General features: G+C 43.0%; 1 protein-coding gene across 1 annotated transcript in view; it reads right to left on the bottom strand.

Moving 5' to 3' along the window:
* The window catches only part of LOC147450798 (D-xylose-proton symporter-like 3, chloroplastic), a 51,154-nt gene extending 39,831 nt beyond the window's left edge, over window positions 1–11,323 (bottom strand). Inside the window, exons 1-11 of the mRNA XM_086519832.1 lie at window positions 11,076–11,323; window positions 10,823–10,923; window positions 10,545–10,623; window positions 6,201–6,260; window positions 6,012–6,078; window positions 5,808–5,932; window positions 5,581–5,682; window positions 5,136–5,507; window positions 5,000–5,047; window positions 4,837–4,899; window positions 3,898–3,978 (exon numbers count right to left, since the gene is read on the bottom strand). Coding sequence (XP_086375958.1) covers window positions 3,898–3,978; window positions 4,837–4,899; window positions 5,000–5,047; window positions 5,136–5,507; window positions 5,581–5,682; window positions 5,808–5,932; window positions 6,012–6,078; window positions 6,201–6,260; window positions 10,545–10,623; window positions 10,823–10,923; window positions 11,076–11,279 — 1,302 coding nt within the window. The 5' untranslated portion in view covers window positions 11,280–11,323. The remainder of the gene's footprint in view (window positions 1–3,897; window positions 3,979–4,836; window positions 4,900–4,999; window positions 5,048–5,135; window positions 5,508–5,580; window positions 5,683–5,807; window positions 5,933–6,011; window positions 6,079–6,200; window positions 6,261–10,544; window positions 10,624–10,822; window positions 10,924–11,075) is intronic.
* Between the last annotated feature and the right edge of the window lie 6,779 nt (window positions 11,324–18,102).

Raw genomic sequence — 18,102 nt, 5'->3', positions numbered from 1 at the left:
TTGGTGGCTTTGTATTTTTCAACAAATCGTCCACCTCTTTTTGGGTCAGAGAGTGCAGCGGACCCGGAGGAGGGCCTTGCCCAGCAGCCGGCCCTTGGCCTGGTGTGGAGCCGTGCTCCTGAATTGACTGACTAGCAGGGCCCGTGGCCTGCTGCCGCATATGCAACTTAATCAAATCGGATAATGCTGTGACATTCTGATTTAATTGTGCAAATTCGTTTCAAGCACAGTCATGCGTGTTTGAAATGCACCGAAATCTTGCATGTCCAGCAACTCATACGCATCGTCTGTTGCCGTTGGGGCACGATTACTCTCCGTGAGAGAAACCGTTCGGGTGGCATCGGCAGACGAAACGGGTGCGGACTGCTCGAAATCAAATGCATGATACATATCTATGTCCGAATCCATGCTGTGGACGTACTGTGCGAGAAAAGAAAGGAGAATACCTGAATTCCAACGAGCTCGTAGCCGTATGCGATAAGGAACCGTATAATTACGTCTTTGAGAAGAAAGAACGCCGACTTCGAAAGCGTAGTTCAATCCATGACCACTACCAGCTTGACAACAACGAGCAAAACTGCAGTGGATGATTCACTTTAAGCACGGAGAAAATTCGAGGTGCTAATAGTCTGGTTTGCGTCGTATGCAATACACCAAATAAACTTGAAAGTTGCCGACAATTTAGGCAGCCGAGGAGGTAGTTGAAAACACAAATCAATGTATAGTCACTGCCGAGGTGGCTTGCATCGTATGCAACCACCAAATCGGTTGAAGCTTGGTGACCAATTTGCACTTTGTCGAAACTTCAAAACCTGGTGTGCAGCAGGTTCGGAATGCAGAAGTTGCAAGAAGCCACAACCGGTGTGTGTTGTGTATGCCCACCGACGAAAAGATGGCAGTGGAAGAATTAAGCGCGCCTTGCCAAGCCAAAGACCATGGGCAAAGGCTCTTCACTGGACCATTAGGGTAACCAAAGTGAAGAGGGAAAAAAAAAAAATTTGACGAAAATTTGGCATGCAGACAGAGCCGTCGACTGCGCGATGTGAAGAAGATGAAACAACTCGCAATGCAGCAGGCTTTTGGGGGCGGGCCAAGCACGAGATCTTGCTGAAATTGCCTTGCGCTCCAGCTGAGCCTAAGCGCGCGCGATTTGACGCAGGTCAACCTCCCGTCGACTCCCCGGCTTGGAGGCTCTGCCCACGCTGCGGCCTCGACCCTCTTCCTCCTCCACTTTTTGATTGCATGCAACATGCAACCAAGCAAAAAACGTGCCCAAGTTCTATGTTTAGCTCTGATACCAGTGTAAAGACCAAGGGACTGCCATGCCTGGTCCATCCGCCCAGCCTCCCTTTAATAGGCTCCTAGCCCCTTTCTAACCCCTTCCCACTGGCAGCCGGCCCTTGGCCGAGACCGTGACCCCTTGGTTTGGCCCTTGGCCTGACAGTGGATGTGGATGTGGGGGAGGACTGTGTGTCCATATTGTGAGTACATCGAGCCTTCCATATGGTCAAAAGCGTGATGTTGCATATCGGAGTGAAAACTATGTCCCGATAATAACCGTCCAACTAGTGACTTCCATCTCAGATCATCTGTAGAGTGCCTGATCTATATCCCAAGGAAGTAAGCATGAAGATTGGATCTTGTCAACAGGCCCTGAAAAAAGGCGTGAGACCCCGGAAAACCCCCATGTCACGAACCCATCATGGATCCCCACTCTAATCAACAAACAACAAACTACCATCCACACTAGCTGCACAAATGGAGAAACCCAAAAGCAATGACTCAATGACTCCGGCTCTAAAGTGCACCTCTCACAAGTCAGATCATGGCTAGTGACTACAGCCCAATTTCCAACAAGCAGACTTCCATACGCTATCATCACATGAAAAAACATATCCTGTGGCTGATCTTGAGGGTCCAGATGCATGACCAAAACTATTGTTGAAAAGTCGGGAGGATGCACCGATCTTGCCATACCTCTGACTAGCGTAGACGGTGAGGTGGACGTTAGGTCCGCAATAGAAGCCTCTTCCTGAGGGCTACAGTGTACTCAGAAACGGATAGAAGGGGCCCATCATCGTGTAACAAAGGCCACTACCACTCACCGAGATCCGAGTCCAATTAACAAGGGGCTTTCCCTGCTGAATCCACGATCTCCAGAGTGGTGCCTCCTCAATAGTGGAAACAGGGTCGACACATGATCTCAAAAGAGCCTACCACTCTAACAAGCTACTAATAAGCTGCCAACTGTTGATCAAAAGGTACCTCACCTAAAACTCAAGTCTGATCGATCTCTCCCTCTCTCTCTCTCTCTCCCTCTCTCTCTCTCTCCCTCTCTCTTGGGATAGTTTCCTACGACGTTAAAACTCTCTTTTGCTCGGGTGTGTGGGTGGGTGGGTGTGTGTGTGTGCGCGCGCGCGCTAATAAAAAGAGGAAAATGGTATAACCTTTCTATCACCCAAGTGTGGTAGATTGGTTATGCCATTTCCCTCTTGAATAACAAGTCTTGAGTTCAACTTTTCGTCGGCTAGATCTTTAAGGTCTCTGGGATAGTTTCCTACGACGTTAAAACTTTGTTCTGTGTGTGGGTGGGTGTGTGTGCGCGCGCGCGCTAATAAAAAGAGGAAAATGGTATAACCTTTCTATCACCCAAGTGTGGTAGATTGGTTATGCCATTTCCCTCTTGAATAACATGTCTTGAGTTCAACTCTTCGTCGGCTAGACCTTTAAGGTCTCTTGGGATAGTTTCCTACGACGTTTAAACTCTCTTCTTCTTCTCTTCTCTTCTCTTCTCTTCTCTTCTCTCTCTCTCTCTCTCTCTCTCTCTCTCTCTCAAATTATATACAATGAGACCCATACAAACCTTATGATACATCAAGGGATAAGATACTCTAATCACGAAGTGATAATGAAGCTCTTTGGCTGTAAAAGACCTACATAAATCTGCCAAAAGCTCTATCTGCCTCTCATGATGTAGCAAATCCAACATGTCTAGTGCTAGCTACCTGACAGAAACCTTGTAAGAAACCTTGTAGCATGTCATAGAAGCCAAGGGACTGCAAAACCTGGGCTGCACCTCCAAAATCATCCACATCCACTCTTAGCATGTCTAGATGTTGCACCCCAAAGAAGGATGCAGATCTACGATACAACCATACTGTAAGAGAGGCAGAAGGGACCCATTTTTCGTCCATCACAAAGGCCAAGCGAAGATACCAAGATGCATCTCTCTCTAACCAAACCAACTTTCTCAAGGTGTCACTAAACAGACCCTCAAACAGACTGTTTGATATCCATGATGGCCTCGACCATCGTCTGCTCCTAAATCATATCATAGACAGCCTCCCTCATCCAAACCATATCCTCATGCAAAACCTGAACTCTAAATCTGATCATGGGTGCTTTCTCTAGACCGAGAAAGATCTGATGTCCACCTGACATCAGTAAGAAAAACATGTTGACACATAGTGGCCCATTCCCCAAAAGAAGACAGTAGGCAAAGGAGCCATTGGCAAGGAGCCCACGGCTGCCTGTGGAGGGGCCATGCCATCCAAAACTGCAAAGGAAAAGAGCCGTTTGGTGACAAAGAGCTGTCTATGGGATACACAGCACTAGAAAGGAAAGGACGACTCTTGGCAATACAAGCTCAAGCACTGGCAAGTGGAAGGCTGCCAAAGAGGTTCAGATGCCATCAAATGAAAATGGTACTCACATAAAATAACAAAGAGTGACAATTAATAATCAAGAACCATAAATGGAAACTGCACAACTTAGTGTCACAAGGTAAAGCTACAAGAGGCAATTCAAAAGGCACAAAAATATTTAAACAGCAGAAGTCTGCAACAATTATATAGATCTTTGCGTATAAAGCAATTGAATTAACAAATTAAAACTTACAAGGCCACCAACACCAGCAATGAGAAGCGGCCTCCGTCCCAGCTCATCTACTTTGAACACTGCAACCGCTGTCATAAGCAACTGCAAAAATGCAGAAGTTCAAAAACCTATATAGTTAGACTGCAGAAAACAATACAGAACCTTAAGTAGATACTTGTAAGGTAATGTATGTATTTCCTTTAACAAGACCTTAATACCGGTTAAAACGTTGTAAAGGAGCAGCAATCAAGAAATGAAAATGCGACTCATGTTCGCGATGATGGTTTTGACTAATAAATTAAGCTATCGCTTATGAACCCTATCGGGATGCATTCCATCAACAAGATACCCATGAGTGTAAAGACATTGTGAAAGCCAGCTCTCTTTTTACTTAATCATAGTACATAGTACAATTGTGACTCCCTAGCCTTTGAACCCCTTGAATGAGCTTAAAATCTTAGCATGTACGTACTCCACTAGATATAGATACCCTTTTATGCCATGAGCTTTCGCAATATTATTGATTCCTTCCAGGATAAGAATCCTCTTCTCAACCCATGTTTCCTCTTTGATGATACTCAAGTTAACGACTGACCAACACTCCCACCAACTCGTAACTTCACAGGAGCTTCACAAGCATATTGGCAGGAATGATTTGACTGATTCGTTACAACTTTTACTCACGCTGATGTCACCTTTGCTTTCACCATCATCACCATGTCCACTGTTGTCATCATATATATACATTCATACATACATACATACATACTTTTGTGTGTGTGTGTGTATGTGTGCACGTGTGCGTGTATGCGTGCATGTATGTGTTTTCTAGTTAATATGTATAGTTGTTTTGTATGAAGAACCCCGTTGGGCGAGCACGCATCGTCATGCATAGAATCAAACCCAAAAGATGAATTGCACGTGCTTGGTTAAAGGAATACCAAGACAAATTTAGGTTACCTTGAAGATACCGATTACAATGGAAACACGTGTTGCATCAGAAGCTGCTGAAAAACCTGCACTCTTATGATGGCATCCAGAGTAACAACTGTTACAGAATGGACTAGGACGTCTCTGCAAATTATGATGCGTTAAAGGTACAGAACAAGATTTAAACAAATACTTGAAGAATAGATGCAGCATAGTACAGCACACTTGGTTGACCAGTTACCTGAGATCATGGGAAATATACACAAGTACTATTAGAGTCCAGAAGAAAGCAGAAAGAATAATACCAAATTATTTGAAAGTGATCATACTTGCTGAAAGAAAACAAGCCCTGCTCCCACTTTTAATGCCTTCAAACTGGTTCCTTCAAAAACCTCAGAAAACTTTGGCTCTTCCTTTACATTGGATGACTGGATGGATTCCAATGTTTTTTCAACCTGCACTTCCAAGGCCTCGTTGCTAACTTTGCCTTTCCTCAATCGAGAGAGAGCTTGAGCAGCATTTCGTTTGGCTGCCTGCAAGGTTTCCTTGCCTTGGACTGCACTTAGCAAGAGCCAACGCGGTGAGGGGGGGAGCCACCACATTCCAAGACCCATGGTAAGAGCCACAGGTGCTGCAAACCCATACATGATGCGCCATCCTCCCACTGCACCTATCTCCAAGTTTCCTATCAAATAACCAAACTGATAAACAGTAATTGGCAATTCAGTCAGAAAGCTAATTTATTTAGAAGACTAAAAACACTAGTCCACTTACAAGTATGCCCAACACTATAAAAGCTTCCTTTAAAGACACTAAAGTTCCGCGTATTTTAGACGGCGATGTCTCAGCGATATATAAAGGAGCTCCATGCATTGCCTGTTTCAGAGAAAGCATGTGATCAAACATTCTCAAACATTGATACACAAAAAAATATTCACATAACAGTCAAACATCATAGAAGCTGAAAACTGACTGCAGCCAACTAATAATAATCATTTTACCAGTCCAATCCCAAGACCATATAATACCCTCCCAATCAAGAGTAAATTTAAGTTGGATGCAAAGGAAGTAGACAGAGCTCCTAGTATGTACAATGAAGCAGCAACGAGCAGTTCCTTCCGCCTACCTGCAAGAGAACCAAAATATTTATGTCAAGAAACAAAATCAGAACGCACCTTTTTAACAAACAGATGCTTGAAAAGCACCTAGTGTGTCTGATATTTTGAAAGCCAAGATAGAACCAATCAATGCTCCATAAAGTGAGCCACTCACCTAAATCGTACAAAAACACCATTAAGTTCATCAAGATGTGGTGATCCTTGTTGTGTCATTTAAACCTCACTTTCTGAATCTTTGTAAACAAAGCATATCAAGATAAGGCAAGAGCAGCTCACAACAAGCCCAGTTTGAATTGGCGTTAAGCTGTACCAAGCTGTCCCACTTAACTCAGCAGACTGCCAAAGGGGGGGGAAAAGCAATATAAGCACAATTATCCAAATCCAATCCTAATATGTAAGGTGAACAAAGTTCAAGTGGAAACAACCTATTCAATAGAAAAACTCCAGTATCAGCATGTAAGAAAAGGCTGCAGTGTTAGCAAACCTCAGTGTTTCAATGTGCACCCAATTTCCCAGCTTCTTGGTCTGAGGTACATGGATCACGATCCATGTTCCTCCACAATTATCATAACACTTTGGCCATGCACAACCAAAACCAGTAGAAACAAGGAATACAATTGCTTTGCAAAGTCTGCTCTTCATTTATTCCATTTCCACCATGTAAGAATAGAGTAGCTCTTACCTTCGCAAATTTTACCTAATGAACCTTTACTTGAATTGCCAAGAGATCTTCTCATCTTTGCAACTGAGTAAACTTATTCCATTTCCACCATGTAAGAATAGAATAGCTCTTACCTTCACAAATTTTATCTAATGAACCTTTACTTGAATTGCCAAGAGATCTTCTAATCTTTGCAACTGAGTAATACACCATTGCAAAATATTTAACATCATTTTATCTTCTTTGTGAGAGACCTGTTGTAGTAGGCATGACCAAAAAAGCAGCTAGCCAGGGTGCATCCCCACTATTATACACTACAGCAGAAGTGAACCATACTACTTCATCAAGAACATAAAACCTAGGCATGTATATATGCTATACAAGTGCAACATTTGTCACCATTCGCCACACCAGGTCCTTTGTTGAAGATCTCTGGTAGAGATTAGGAGTTGCGGATTGTGGATAGTCTCACCATCAGATCAACTAGTTCACCAACTAGATCTGATGGCAGGCATTGCCCATGATGCAGCCAGTATCAGTGGTATCAGAGAACCACTTTTCCCTTGTGAAAAGTCCAATCCAGAACTGCAGCAATCGACAATGGAAGCAGTAACGCCTCCTAACCTCAGCAAGAGGAGTGCAAGGAAGTGGAAGAAGAAAAGGAAGTCAATGAATGAGCAGTAAATGAGGGTGCAGAGACGGCTGAAACGGATGTGAATGAAGCCAGGAACAGTCCACGACTCGGGAGTCGGCACGCTACTCCGCCCGATGTGGACCACGGTAGACAAGCTGAAGTCAACATGCTTATGGATCATCTTCTCATTGATCCTCCTTATACCAAGTACATGCAGGCCAAGCCTAAGAACACAGTAATCAGACAGTGGAGGACATGATCAACCCTCAATTACACGCAAAGCAAAGTTGAAGGCGACGAAGTCTTCTCGCACAAGAAGGGTTCCAACTCTTTCACCAGAGTGTTTACAAGCTTCAAGCAATTTCTGTTTATGGCTGAGAATGTATTTGGTTGTGTTGTGGGCATCATTCATTCTCATTGAGGGGGGAATACATGTCTAAAAAGTTCACTGCATTTATCACGAGTCGTGGGGTGAAATGCCAATGTACAATGGTGTATATCCCTCAGTAAAATGGTGGCGCTGAGAGGAAAAACAAGTCACTTATGGAGATGGCACAAAGTATGGTCGAAATCCAAGCTTTGCCACATGTATTTTGGCTTGAGAGTGTCACATGTGCTACATATGTACTAACTAGGTGTCCCACTAAAGCATTGCTATCTCTCTCCATATGAAGTTGGGCATGGCAAGAAGCCATCTCACATGCCTATCTTCTGGTGCTTGGCTTATGCGCATTGTGTTAGCACCCTAAGAAGCAACGTAGTAAATTGGATGAGAAGGCTGTGCATTGTAATTTTGTTGGTTGCAGTTCAAAAAGTAAAGGTTACAGGTTGTTCACCCGCAAACCACGTGTATCTTGATTAGTCAATATGTAGTTTTTGTGGAAGATGCCTTGTGTCAAGGACACATGTAAGCTCACAAAATGTGTATGATACTTCATCACCTTTGTTTAATGGGGAGTAAGAATGTAACTCCTAATGGGCACACATTCAGCCGATGCATGTTTCAAATGATATTATGGATCAATAACCATCTATTTCTAGAAGGCCAATGGCAGCAAATACTTGCAGTGCCAAGGCTAGACAAGTCAATTGAGTGTCAAAAGGTAGCGGTCAATGGGAGTGTAAATACGGCTGTAAGTGCATCTAACCTTGTACTAGCTTGCACTATGAAATCAAAGAGGATTTTTGGTAGAAGCCAGCACTATATCCAGGGCAGTCACTCTTAAAAATGTGCATCATATCAAGTGGGTTAAACAGAGAGGATTATACTCTAGAAAATTATACTTTATGTAAGACATCGATATTGTGAATATACAAGGTATATAGGAGTATTGTTAATAATACTTTAAATGCACGTGATATAGGGAGCTTTTGAAGCATAGTCACATAAAGACCAGTACCACGACCCTAGGGTCAGGGGGGACCAACCCCAAGTCGGGGATGAAGGGGGGGTCGGCTAGATGAGCCAAGAGTGGGGTCAAAAGGGAGTGTCCCAGAGATGGTAGGCTGTTGGGGAGGCAATTGAACATAGCAACGAAAAATTCTCAAAAAAGTGACAATTTTAGACCCTTTTTTCCCCATTTTTTGGGCTTTCTTGGCAAGGGGTGAGAGCCACAATGTAGCCACCTGTTCCTCAACCCATGTTTCTATGTTTTGAATATCGACTGCCGTGCAACACTATTGCACAATCTCATAAAGCACCTCCAATTGTACCTAAAGTATTGTACCATATCGGGATTGCAATTGCAAATTTTACTCAAATGTTGTCAAAGCTAGCACTCATCATTGCAATCACAGGCAACCACAAGGGGATGGGTGAGTAACAGCAAGGGATGGGCGTCAGCACAGAGAGACTCCCTGCCAGATTCGCTGAAAAGCTCTAATTATCCATGTCCATTTACACCTGATAAGTATCCACACTAAGACAACAATGTTTGTAACAAAACAAGATCAAAATGGAAGTTAGAAGACTACGCTCTAGTACTATCCCTCCGATAGTGAACGCTGTCCAAGCAATACATTTTGCAAATACTCCAACATCCAAAAGCGTACTCATCTCAAATCCTTGCACAAGTTTACACTCTCTAATCTGTCTTTAAAGGGTAACGTTTCAAAGGCTACCATAGAAGCCTTGACAGCTAATGTTCAACCGCCAATCAAAAGAACGTATATGTACGCATTGGAGCTGCAAAAAGTTATTAACCAACAATAACACAAAAAGATTTCTCTTATTGTGAATATACAAGGTATATAGGAGTATTGTTAATAATATTTTAAATGCACGTGATATAGGGAGCTTTTGAAGCATAGTCACATAAAGACCAGTACCACGACCCTAGGGCCAGGGGGGGACCAACCCCAAGTCAGGGATGAAGGGGGCTGGTCGGCTAGATGAGCCAAGAGTGGGGTCGAAAGGGAGTGTCCCAGAGATGGTAGGCTGTTGGGGAGGCAATTGAACATAGCGACAAGAAATTCTCAAAAAAATGACAGTTTTAGACCCTTTTCTCCCCATTTTTTGGGCTCTTTTGGCAAGGGGTGAGAGCCACAATGTAGCCACCTGTTCCTCAGCCCATGTTTCTATGTTTTGAATATCGATTGCCGTGCAACACTATTGCACAATCTCATAAAGCACCTCCAATTGTACCTAAAGTATTGTACCATCATGGGGATTGCAATTGCAAGTTTTACTCAAATGTTAACTGTCAAAGCTAGCACTCATCATTGCAATCATAGGCAACCACAAGGGGATGGGCGAGCAACAGCGAGGGATGGGCGTCAGCACAGAGAGGCTCCCTGCCAGATTCGCTGAAAAGCTCTAATTATCCATGTGCATTTACACCTGATAAGTATCCACACTAAGACAACAATGTTTGTAACAAATAAGATCAAAATGGAAGTTAGAAGACTACGCTCTAATACTATCCCTCTGATAGTGAACGCTGTCCAAGAAATACATTTTGCAAATACTCCAACATCCAAAAGTGATCATCTCAAATCCTTGCACAAGTTTGCACTCTCCAATCTGCCTTTAAAGGGTAACGTTTCAAAGGCTACCATAGAAGCCACGACAGCTAATGTTCAACTGCCAATCAAAAAGAACATATATGTGCGCATTGGAGCTGCGAAAAGTTATTAACCAACAGTAACACAAAAAGATTTCTCTTTGTGAAGCTATGTTGATGGAGCAGCTGTTGTGAATCTCTCTGCTTGTAAATCCCTGACCAACAGAGTTCTAAAAAACCATGCACCTTCTGCAAATAAGTTATTTTGTTCTGCTGTAGCACGACCTTTTGGCCTTTGTACATTGATGCAAAGAGGAACTCACCGTGAGAGAGATGAGAGCACCTGAGGTGGCTCCAATGTCGTAACCAAATAAGGCACCCCCAAGAGCAGGAAACAAGAACCTACACCATGGAAATTAACCAAAAATCCATCAAAGCCATGATTTGCAAGTAATTAAGAGAAATAAGCATCACATGGTTCTATTGACGGAGTTTAACTGTACGGTGAGCAGAAAAGAGTGGTTATGCAGTCTTCATGATGGTTGGAGATAGAAACATGATTTCAAGTCAGCTGAGGGCAGGAATAGCAGAAGAAAATTACGGGAGAATTGCAGCCACCCAATCCACAGACTCCTCCGATCCATCAGCAATGAAGGCGCTGCTGACACTAGTGTCATCTTCCACGGAAGCACGGCGCTTAGACTAGCAACAGAAAAATGAGTAGCTAGATCATCGTTCCGAGCTTTAAAAGAAGGTGAAACCATAAAGGAGTAATGGGAACTGATAGCTCAACGGAAATGCTGGAGCTTGCCCTAGCGGAAACAGACGAGGAATGAAGTGGAAAAGGATGTTACCTTGGAAAGGGAAAGTCTGTTGGAGACGAACTGCATGGCGGGTGGAGAGCGGATGGAGCTGAAAGATAGCTTACAAGAGATGGGCGGAGTGACAAGTGATGACGATGGCGAGTATAAGGTGCTTGGTGAGCATATTGATGCAGACGGAAGCACCAGAAGTGGCGCAGGTCGGGGTGGGGAGAGACTGAGAAGCCACTTTGCCATCGCCAACACTTGACGAGACTTTCATCATCACATCCCACATCACATTTTAATAATCGTGCTGGCATGTGAGATGCCAAATGGCTTAATTTGCTGTGGTTACACATCCAATTTCACCCAGTCGATCTCCCTTGGATCGAGTTGAGGCTCGTCGCTGGCAATTGCAACCCTTCCGGCCCTTCCTTGGGGGGTCTATCCCTGCATATGCATGGCAATTTTTTTTGTTGGCCTTCCCCACCAAAGGGAAGGTGGACAGAGGTCCCTTCCCATTGGACTGGTATAATAAAAACAAGACTTCATTATGAAGGGAAAACCTTAAAAATGCCTTGTCTAGATAAATATGTATGCAACATCATGTAGAAGATTGTGTACGTCATAATCGTGTCCACTTTGGTCTAAAAAGTTTATATATAAAAAACATTAAAACTCCATATGTGTGTGCAAAATGTCTTTCCTTAGAGTTCTATGAAGGATGTAATCTAAAACTTCAACTTGAATGGAAAAATCATGACAAGTTGTGTGAGATCCTCCTGGTCAATGCAGTTTGCAAGGGCTCTTGACCCTGGTCCTTGGGTGCTTCACAAATGGGGGCATTCTTTGTTATCATGTGCGTCAAGGTTACGCTTATCAATTCTAATAAGCAGCATGTAAATAGTGCATCTAGAATAATAGCAAAGTCTGTTGCTCACAAATATACCTAGTAAAAACCAAGCACACAAATCTGCCAATAATTTGTGAGCACCTAAACAAGATATCAATTTTGAATCTTGGAGTAATGAGATTTAGATTTGAAATTCATTGTTACGTTTAAGTAAGTAATTTATCTCTTGTTCAAAGCCACAAGTGATGAATTGTATTGTAGAGCCTAATGTATCTTTTTTAAAGCAATAATTTTGTCTTGTTTTGCAATCATGCCATTCTTTTGTGTTTTTTTTTTTGCAATCATGCCATTCTAATCTACATTATAATCTTCAATCTACCTTAAAATATTGGCAAGTCTATGGATGGAGATGTAACAAACCTTGATTGCTTTGTCATTTTGTGTGTAATATCTTGATAAATCCACTATTGTCCCAAAAGTTACCATCTACATCCCATTGCTCACCATATGCGATATTGTGTCAAAACTTTGCTTTGGTTTGCTCACCATATGCAATATTGTGTCAAAACTTTGCTTTGGTTTGGGTGAGTGAAGGGTTAGAACTTTCTTGCTTTGCATGATGAATGACAAAGCCTATGATACCCCTTCCTTGAAGAAGGGCAACTAAGAAAATTCCCCTTCCCAAGGAAGGATAGGGGCACCCTTCAATTTCCAGGCCTGGCTAGTCGAGTCCATGTGGGTAAATTGGAGGCAAATCAAATACAAGAGGTGTAAGTGCATCCTATAAAGTCAAAAGTCTTTGACTGGAAAACAATCAAGACCAAACTACAACCATCTGCATCCATGATTACCTAACAAGAATGCTCACACGAGGCGAATCCACATGGCAAGGAAAACAATCAAGACCAAACTACAACCATCTGCATCCATGATTACCTAACAAGAATGCTCACACGAGGTGAATCCATATGGCAAGGTGGAAAAACGATGCTTTCTTTAATTAGGATGCGACTTTTAATGCAAAAGCATAGCCTAAATAGCCTAAAAACAAACACTATCTATAACGGGGGGAGGGATTCCCCCCCCCCCCCCCCTCCACCACATGGCGTAACCTGCTTGCTCCACGCTCTCGTGCAAGTGTGCCCTACCCGAACTGTGTGTGTGTGTGTGTGTGTGTGTGTGTGTGTGTGTGTGTGTGTGTGTGTGTGTGTGTGTGTGAGAGAGAGAGAGAGAGAAGGTGATGTGTGATGCCGTGCAAGGTGTAAGTACACAATTCGTTGAAAGGGGTTGAAGGAAAAGGTAGGCAGCCTTGCATGGTGCAGGACTCAACTGGCAGATGGCCGCATTGTTGACAATATGGTGAGTGTGTGTGTGTGTGTGGATTCAATGTAGACTCTTGGTCGTCAGTGCTCCTCAAGTCCACAGAGAGAGAGAGAGAGAGAGAGAGAGTATAAGACCGCAGGGGACTAGATCGTGCAATTCACCTCCCAACTGTGTCCTATATAGGCCCTTGGCTTGGCTAAATATAGGAACCCCCTTAACGCACATCCGTCCTGGCCCTTGGCCTTGCTCGGTCCTACCCTTGGCATGACATTACTCCCCCCTTGGAGAAGCGTTTTCGTCCTCGAAAACAAGAGTGATGATACACTAATGTTTTCCATAGTGGTATCCCTCATGGATCCAGCTGTTTGTTTGACTGAAACATGGTACAATAGGAGGTCCAATGAAATCAAGAATAACATCTTGATTTTGCACATTGTTGTCCATTTGCAACCATCTTGTGTTACGGGTTCCAGTCCAATCATGGTGTGTAGACTCCATTTAGAACGCACATGAGCATGCTAAACAAGTTATCATAACAAAGATGTACCTGAAAGAGTATTGCTTTTCACTTTCTATGAAGGTAACTTGCTGACATAACTCATCAACCAAGTGTAAGTCCTTGACTTGTTCTCAAATTTCATCAGTAAACAACCCCACCATAACTAGTGTTCAAGGTTGAGAACCTGACTTATACATGAAGAGACTAAACCTAGTCGCAAACATGCTTTATCTGATGTTAAGCAAACTCCAAGTAGAGCAATAAATTCTTATTAATTGGAGTGCTTGGTGCTAATGTACATACTTTGCATATCCTTTAGCACAAGATTACACTTTGTAATCTTCCTATCCCCTTGAATAACTAACAGAACTGAAGTGTGTTTCCCCCACGGTTTATAGACAGTCTTCCCGGATGACTGGTAAACGGAAATCACAATATCGGACAACATTGCTGAGGAATCAACAATGTCCGAAATAACCATCGTGGTTAACTTAAAAAATCCACAAGCACCCAAACCGAGCCATGACATCTATTGGTGAGTGATAGACCCAAAAGTAATCTCACGGAGATATTGCACATAGAGTGCAAAAATGCTTCATAAGCAACAACTGGATGAATATTCATGCCATTCCAAATCAGCTTTTGCTAAACACTAGGGCCCATAACACCTAGTGTGCATGCATTTAGCAAAAAACAGATCCGAACCTGGATATCCGTGATCATCCTTGCCAATACTTATGGCGAATGTGATGTGCGTAGCACACAGTACAGAGAAATGTAGATAGTTTGGGAAAGAAACTAAATACTTTTAGCTGCAATCATTTTCAAGCCTTGCTGAAATGTTTGAACCATAATAGACGGTGAAACATGAAGCACTTTGAGGGACAAACAAGGAAACTTTTTCATTAACAACTCAAAGCCTTGCTATATGTATAAACAACCATCTGTAATGTTGTTTAGCAGTACTTGTACTTGAACAAGTCATTATAAGTATTCGATAATTTTTTGCCACCGAAATTGCTCTTGATACGTCGTGCTGAAAATGGTCTAGAAAACAGATTTGACCAGCACCTAGGGACTTTGTCGTGACACATACTTGAAATAGTGGGTGCCAGTGTCAGTCCCAGAGACATATTCGCCACATGTGGAATATGTCTCAACTAAGGATTGTGTGTGGAGGTAACTGCAAGCACTCTACGACGTGAGTGAGAGGGACCCTCATTAGCCTTGCTCCACACTGGCTAAACCGAACTCCTTGAGTCCCTAGACCATGTCGTATCCCATGTGACAATGTGTGTCAAATGAAACCCTACATGTGGATTCATAACAGCATAATGCAGAAAAATATATGGGACATGACGGCCCGAAATGCTTTGTTTTGACATGCCCTTGGCATGTCTCTGAAACATTCAAGCATTATTATACGACTTGAAAAACCCAAGCAAAACATGCTTAAAAATGGAATAACACCAAATCAGTAGATGCATACCTGGAGGGTTGAACTTAATGTTTACTTACCCGTATTCAGATGCAGACGAGCACGTCGCCCACCTGTAAAAACCAAGCAACAATGCACTAGATCCCTTGGATGTGGCTTTCGCAATCCAAACCCATTGGTTATAATCTACGTAGTCAAACCCATTGGTTATAATCTACGTAGTCAAACCCCTTGGTAAGATCTTGTGTAGGAACTGCTCAACTAGCAGGTAACGGTAACCAACATGGGCAACCGTGTACTGAATCAGAGGAATCAACTTAAAAAGTTGAATTTTTCCGCTACCGCGTGGTAGATTGCGGAATTCTGTCCTTGAAAGTATAATGAGAATAGATCAAACTGTGATCCTCAATGCCTATGGGGTGATTTAGTAATCACCCACTGGGTCTTACCCCAAAATCGTGTTTCCATAGACACTCGTAGTGCTATAGAGAGAGTATGAGATCCACGCAGAGCGGGACTCCTAAATCTAATAGATAGCTATGCTGTTTGAAATTTTTGCTGCATTTATACTTCGTGGTATAGATCAGCTGATGTGAGTTTAAGAGGATCAGACACTCAACTTGAGTGTCGCACCCAAAACAATATTAATGGCAAGAATGTGGTTTTTCTATTATTCATCTGATGGGTACTCCCCTAGGTAAATTTGTTCAAGCTGGAGAACAATCACCCAAGGAATGCTAACAGTTGGGTCTTACCCGAGAGCTAACAATGACTCTTAGCCAGCGTGTGTGGTTCATAGCCCTCATGGCAATTAGTGATCAATCGACGAACCGATGAAGACTAATTTGGATGGCATCTTGTCCAATTGCTAGCTGAGAGTTAGAGCACCTTGGCTCAGGCTGACTCACGAGCAAAACAGGTATCAAAAGATTCGCAAAAAGTTTTCTTTATTCTTTGAAAGAAATAAGAAAGAGAGAGAGAGAATGTTGGGCTGAGGAACTTTCCTTAAGTGACTACTTTGTATATGATGTGTCCATGCTCGGTTGCATTTTATGCGTAGTGTGCATCTTATCCTATAAGCGTGTATGTGGTTGTGACGACACCATTGCGACTTAATATAGCACTTTGCCTTTGAATTAAGTCCTTGATTTAGGTTCCTTTTAGTGTTTATGTGAAACAATCTAGAAATTATCTTGTCTTTGACAAAGTGGCTGGTGTTATAGCGGAAGCGTGTGTTAGGAGGCGGTATAATTAAATCCACCTAGCTAGCATGCCATGGATACATAATCTTAAGCCCTTGGCAAAAGTGATGGCCTCAAACGGGAGAGTCAAAACCATAAGTGCCTTGCACAGTTTAGACTGGTAGGGATTCTGTGAGTTGAGATTCCCTATTTTGCCAATTTCCCAAACTGGTGTGTCAATGCACGTGATGCCAAGTCATTGGGCAGTATCTTGGCACAAGGGAGAAGCCTTGCTTTCTGTAAAATTGTCAAAGCACTTTTCTTTGAACAAAAGCAGTAGTTTCCAATCAAAGGTGTAAACATGAAAAAATAAACCAAATTACATTGTCTAACCTGGTCATCATGTTGTAACCAGTTGTCTTGAGGTGTCAAGGAAAAACTCGCTCAAATGCAGCTCATAGCCCTATTTGTTGCGCGAGAGAGAATTATCGCGTGTATCATATACACCCTCGTATATCATATACTCCCGTCTGGTATGGAATGCAATAACCTGCAATCATAGTGGCAATTTCCCCGCCAAGTTTGTATGCTCATAGCATAGTCCAAATGCGGGAATCTTCAATGCAAGATGCCCAAATTGTAGCCAATAGATGCTGGTACCGACGTACAAAGATCATGGCACGAGAACTGACCTTGTCAAGCAATTTCAATTAAAATTGGCTAGTGCCGTGTGGTGAGCATCTTTGCCGGCTTTTGGAAGCAGTGACAAGAAGTCGGCCATGCCGATCTCTGTGCACCCTTCATGAAGTCGAGCCACATGGTGGGCCGATCTCCTTGAGATTCCATGGGCATCAAAATTGAACTGCTATTGATCCGTGCAGTAGATCAGGGCTGCAGGTACTCAAGCCATGCTTGAGTCATGTTGGCAGGTTAAGCATTGGTTCGATGCCAATAAAATTGTAATGCTTAAACAATTGTCACAAGCCGTGCTTGTGCTTGGAGTGCCGATTGCATGCGAGCCTTGCTAGAAGGTAGTGCAAGCCTTGCTTGCCCGAATGGTATGTAAATTTCAAAGTAATAATGCAGCATGCACATTATAGGCATAATTCAGTTGCATGTGCAAGTGATTATCATTCATGCTAGCAAAACCATGCAAATGAATGGAGATTGATAACTCGTACAACAACCTTGCTGGGACAAGAATCACTCATCATGTTCGAACAAATTTGCAAAACAACTTCAAAAACAAATGCATACCTCATTACTGACTTGTGGCGACTTACCTTGGGAGCCGCATGGCCTATGTGGTAGCTCTTCCATGATCCTTGCAACCCATGTTGAAACTTGAAGCTTGTCCTACCCTCATGTACCCTCATGGAGGTTGGTTGCAAGGCTTCTCTCGGAATGCCTTGCCTTATGCGCAACTCATGGTGAAACTTAAAGCAAGGATCAATTACAAATTCTTGGCTACAAACCTTTTTGAATGTGATTCACTCGAATCGAAGAGAGTTCGAGGCACAAAACGCATGGCGTTGAGCTCTAGGGAATCGTCCTGAGCTGCTGAGTATTTCTCATCACTGGCCCATTTGTCACTATGGAGCCCATATGGCAACCGATTTGAAAGAATCTGCAGCCTCTGTTGCTTTCGCCTGCTTCTTAATTTGGAAGCTCAACGGCTTCATATCCCCGAGCTAATTGAGATCCTAAGATCTTGAGGGTTGTGTGCCCGGTGGGCATGCGTGCTTGCTTAGGGTTTTAGGAAATGGCCAACAGAAGGCGCCCGT

The sequence above is a fragment of the Adiantum capillus-veneris genome, chromosome 9, assembly GCF_014529385.1.
Source record: "Adiantum capillus-veneris isolate H3 chromosome 9, ASM1452938v2, whole genome shotgun sequence".
NCBI classification, from domain to species: domain Eukaryota; kingdom Viridiplantae; phylum Streptophyta; class Polypodiopsida; order Polypodiales; family Pteridaceae; genus Adiantum; species Adiantum capillus-veneris.
This window is presented reverse-complemented; position numbering and strand designations above follow the sequence as displayed.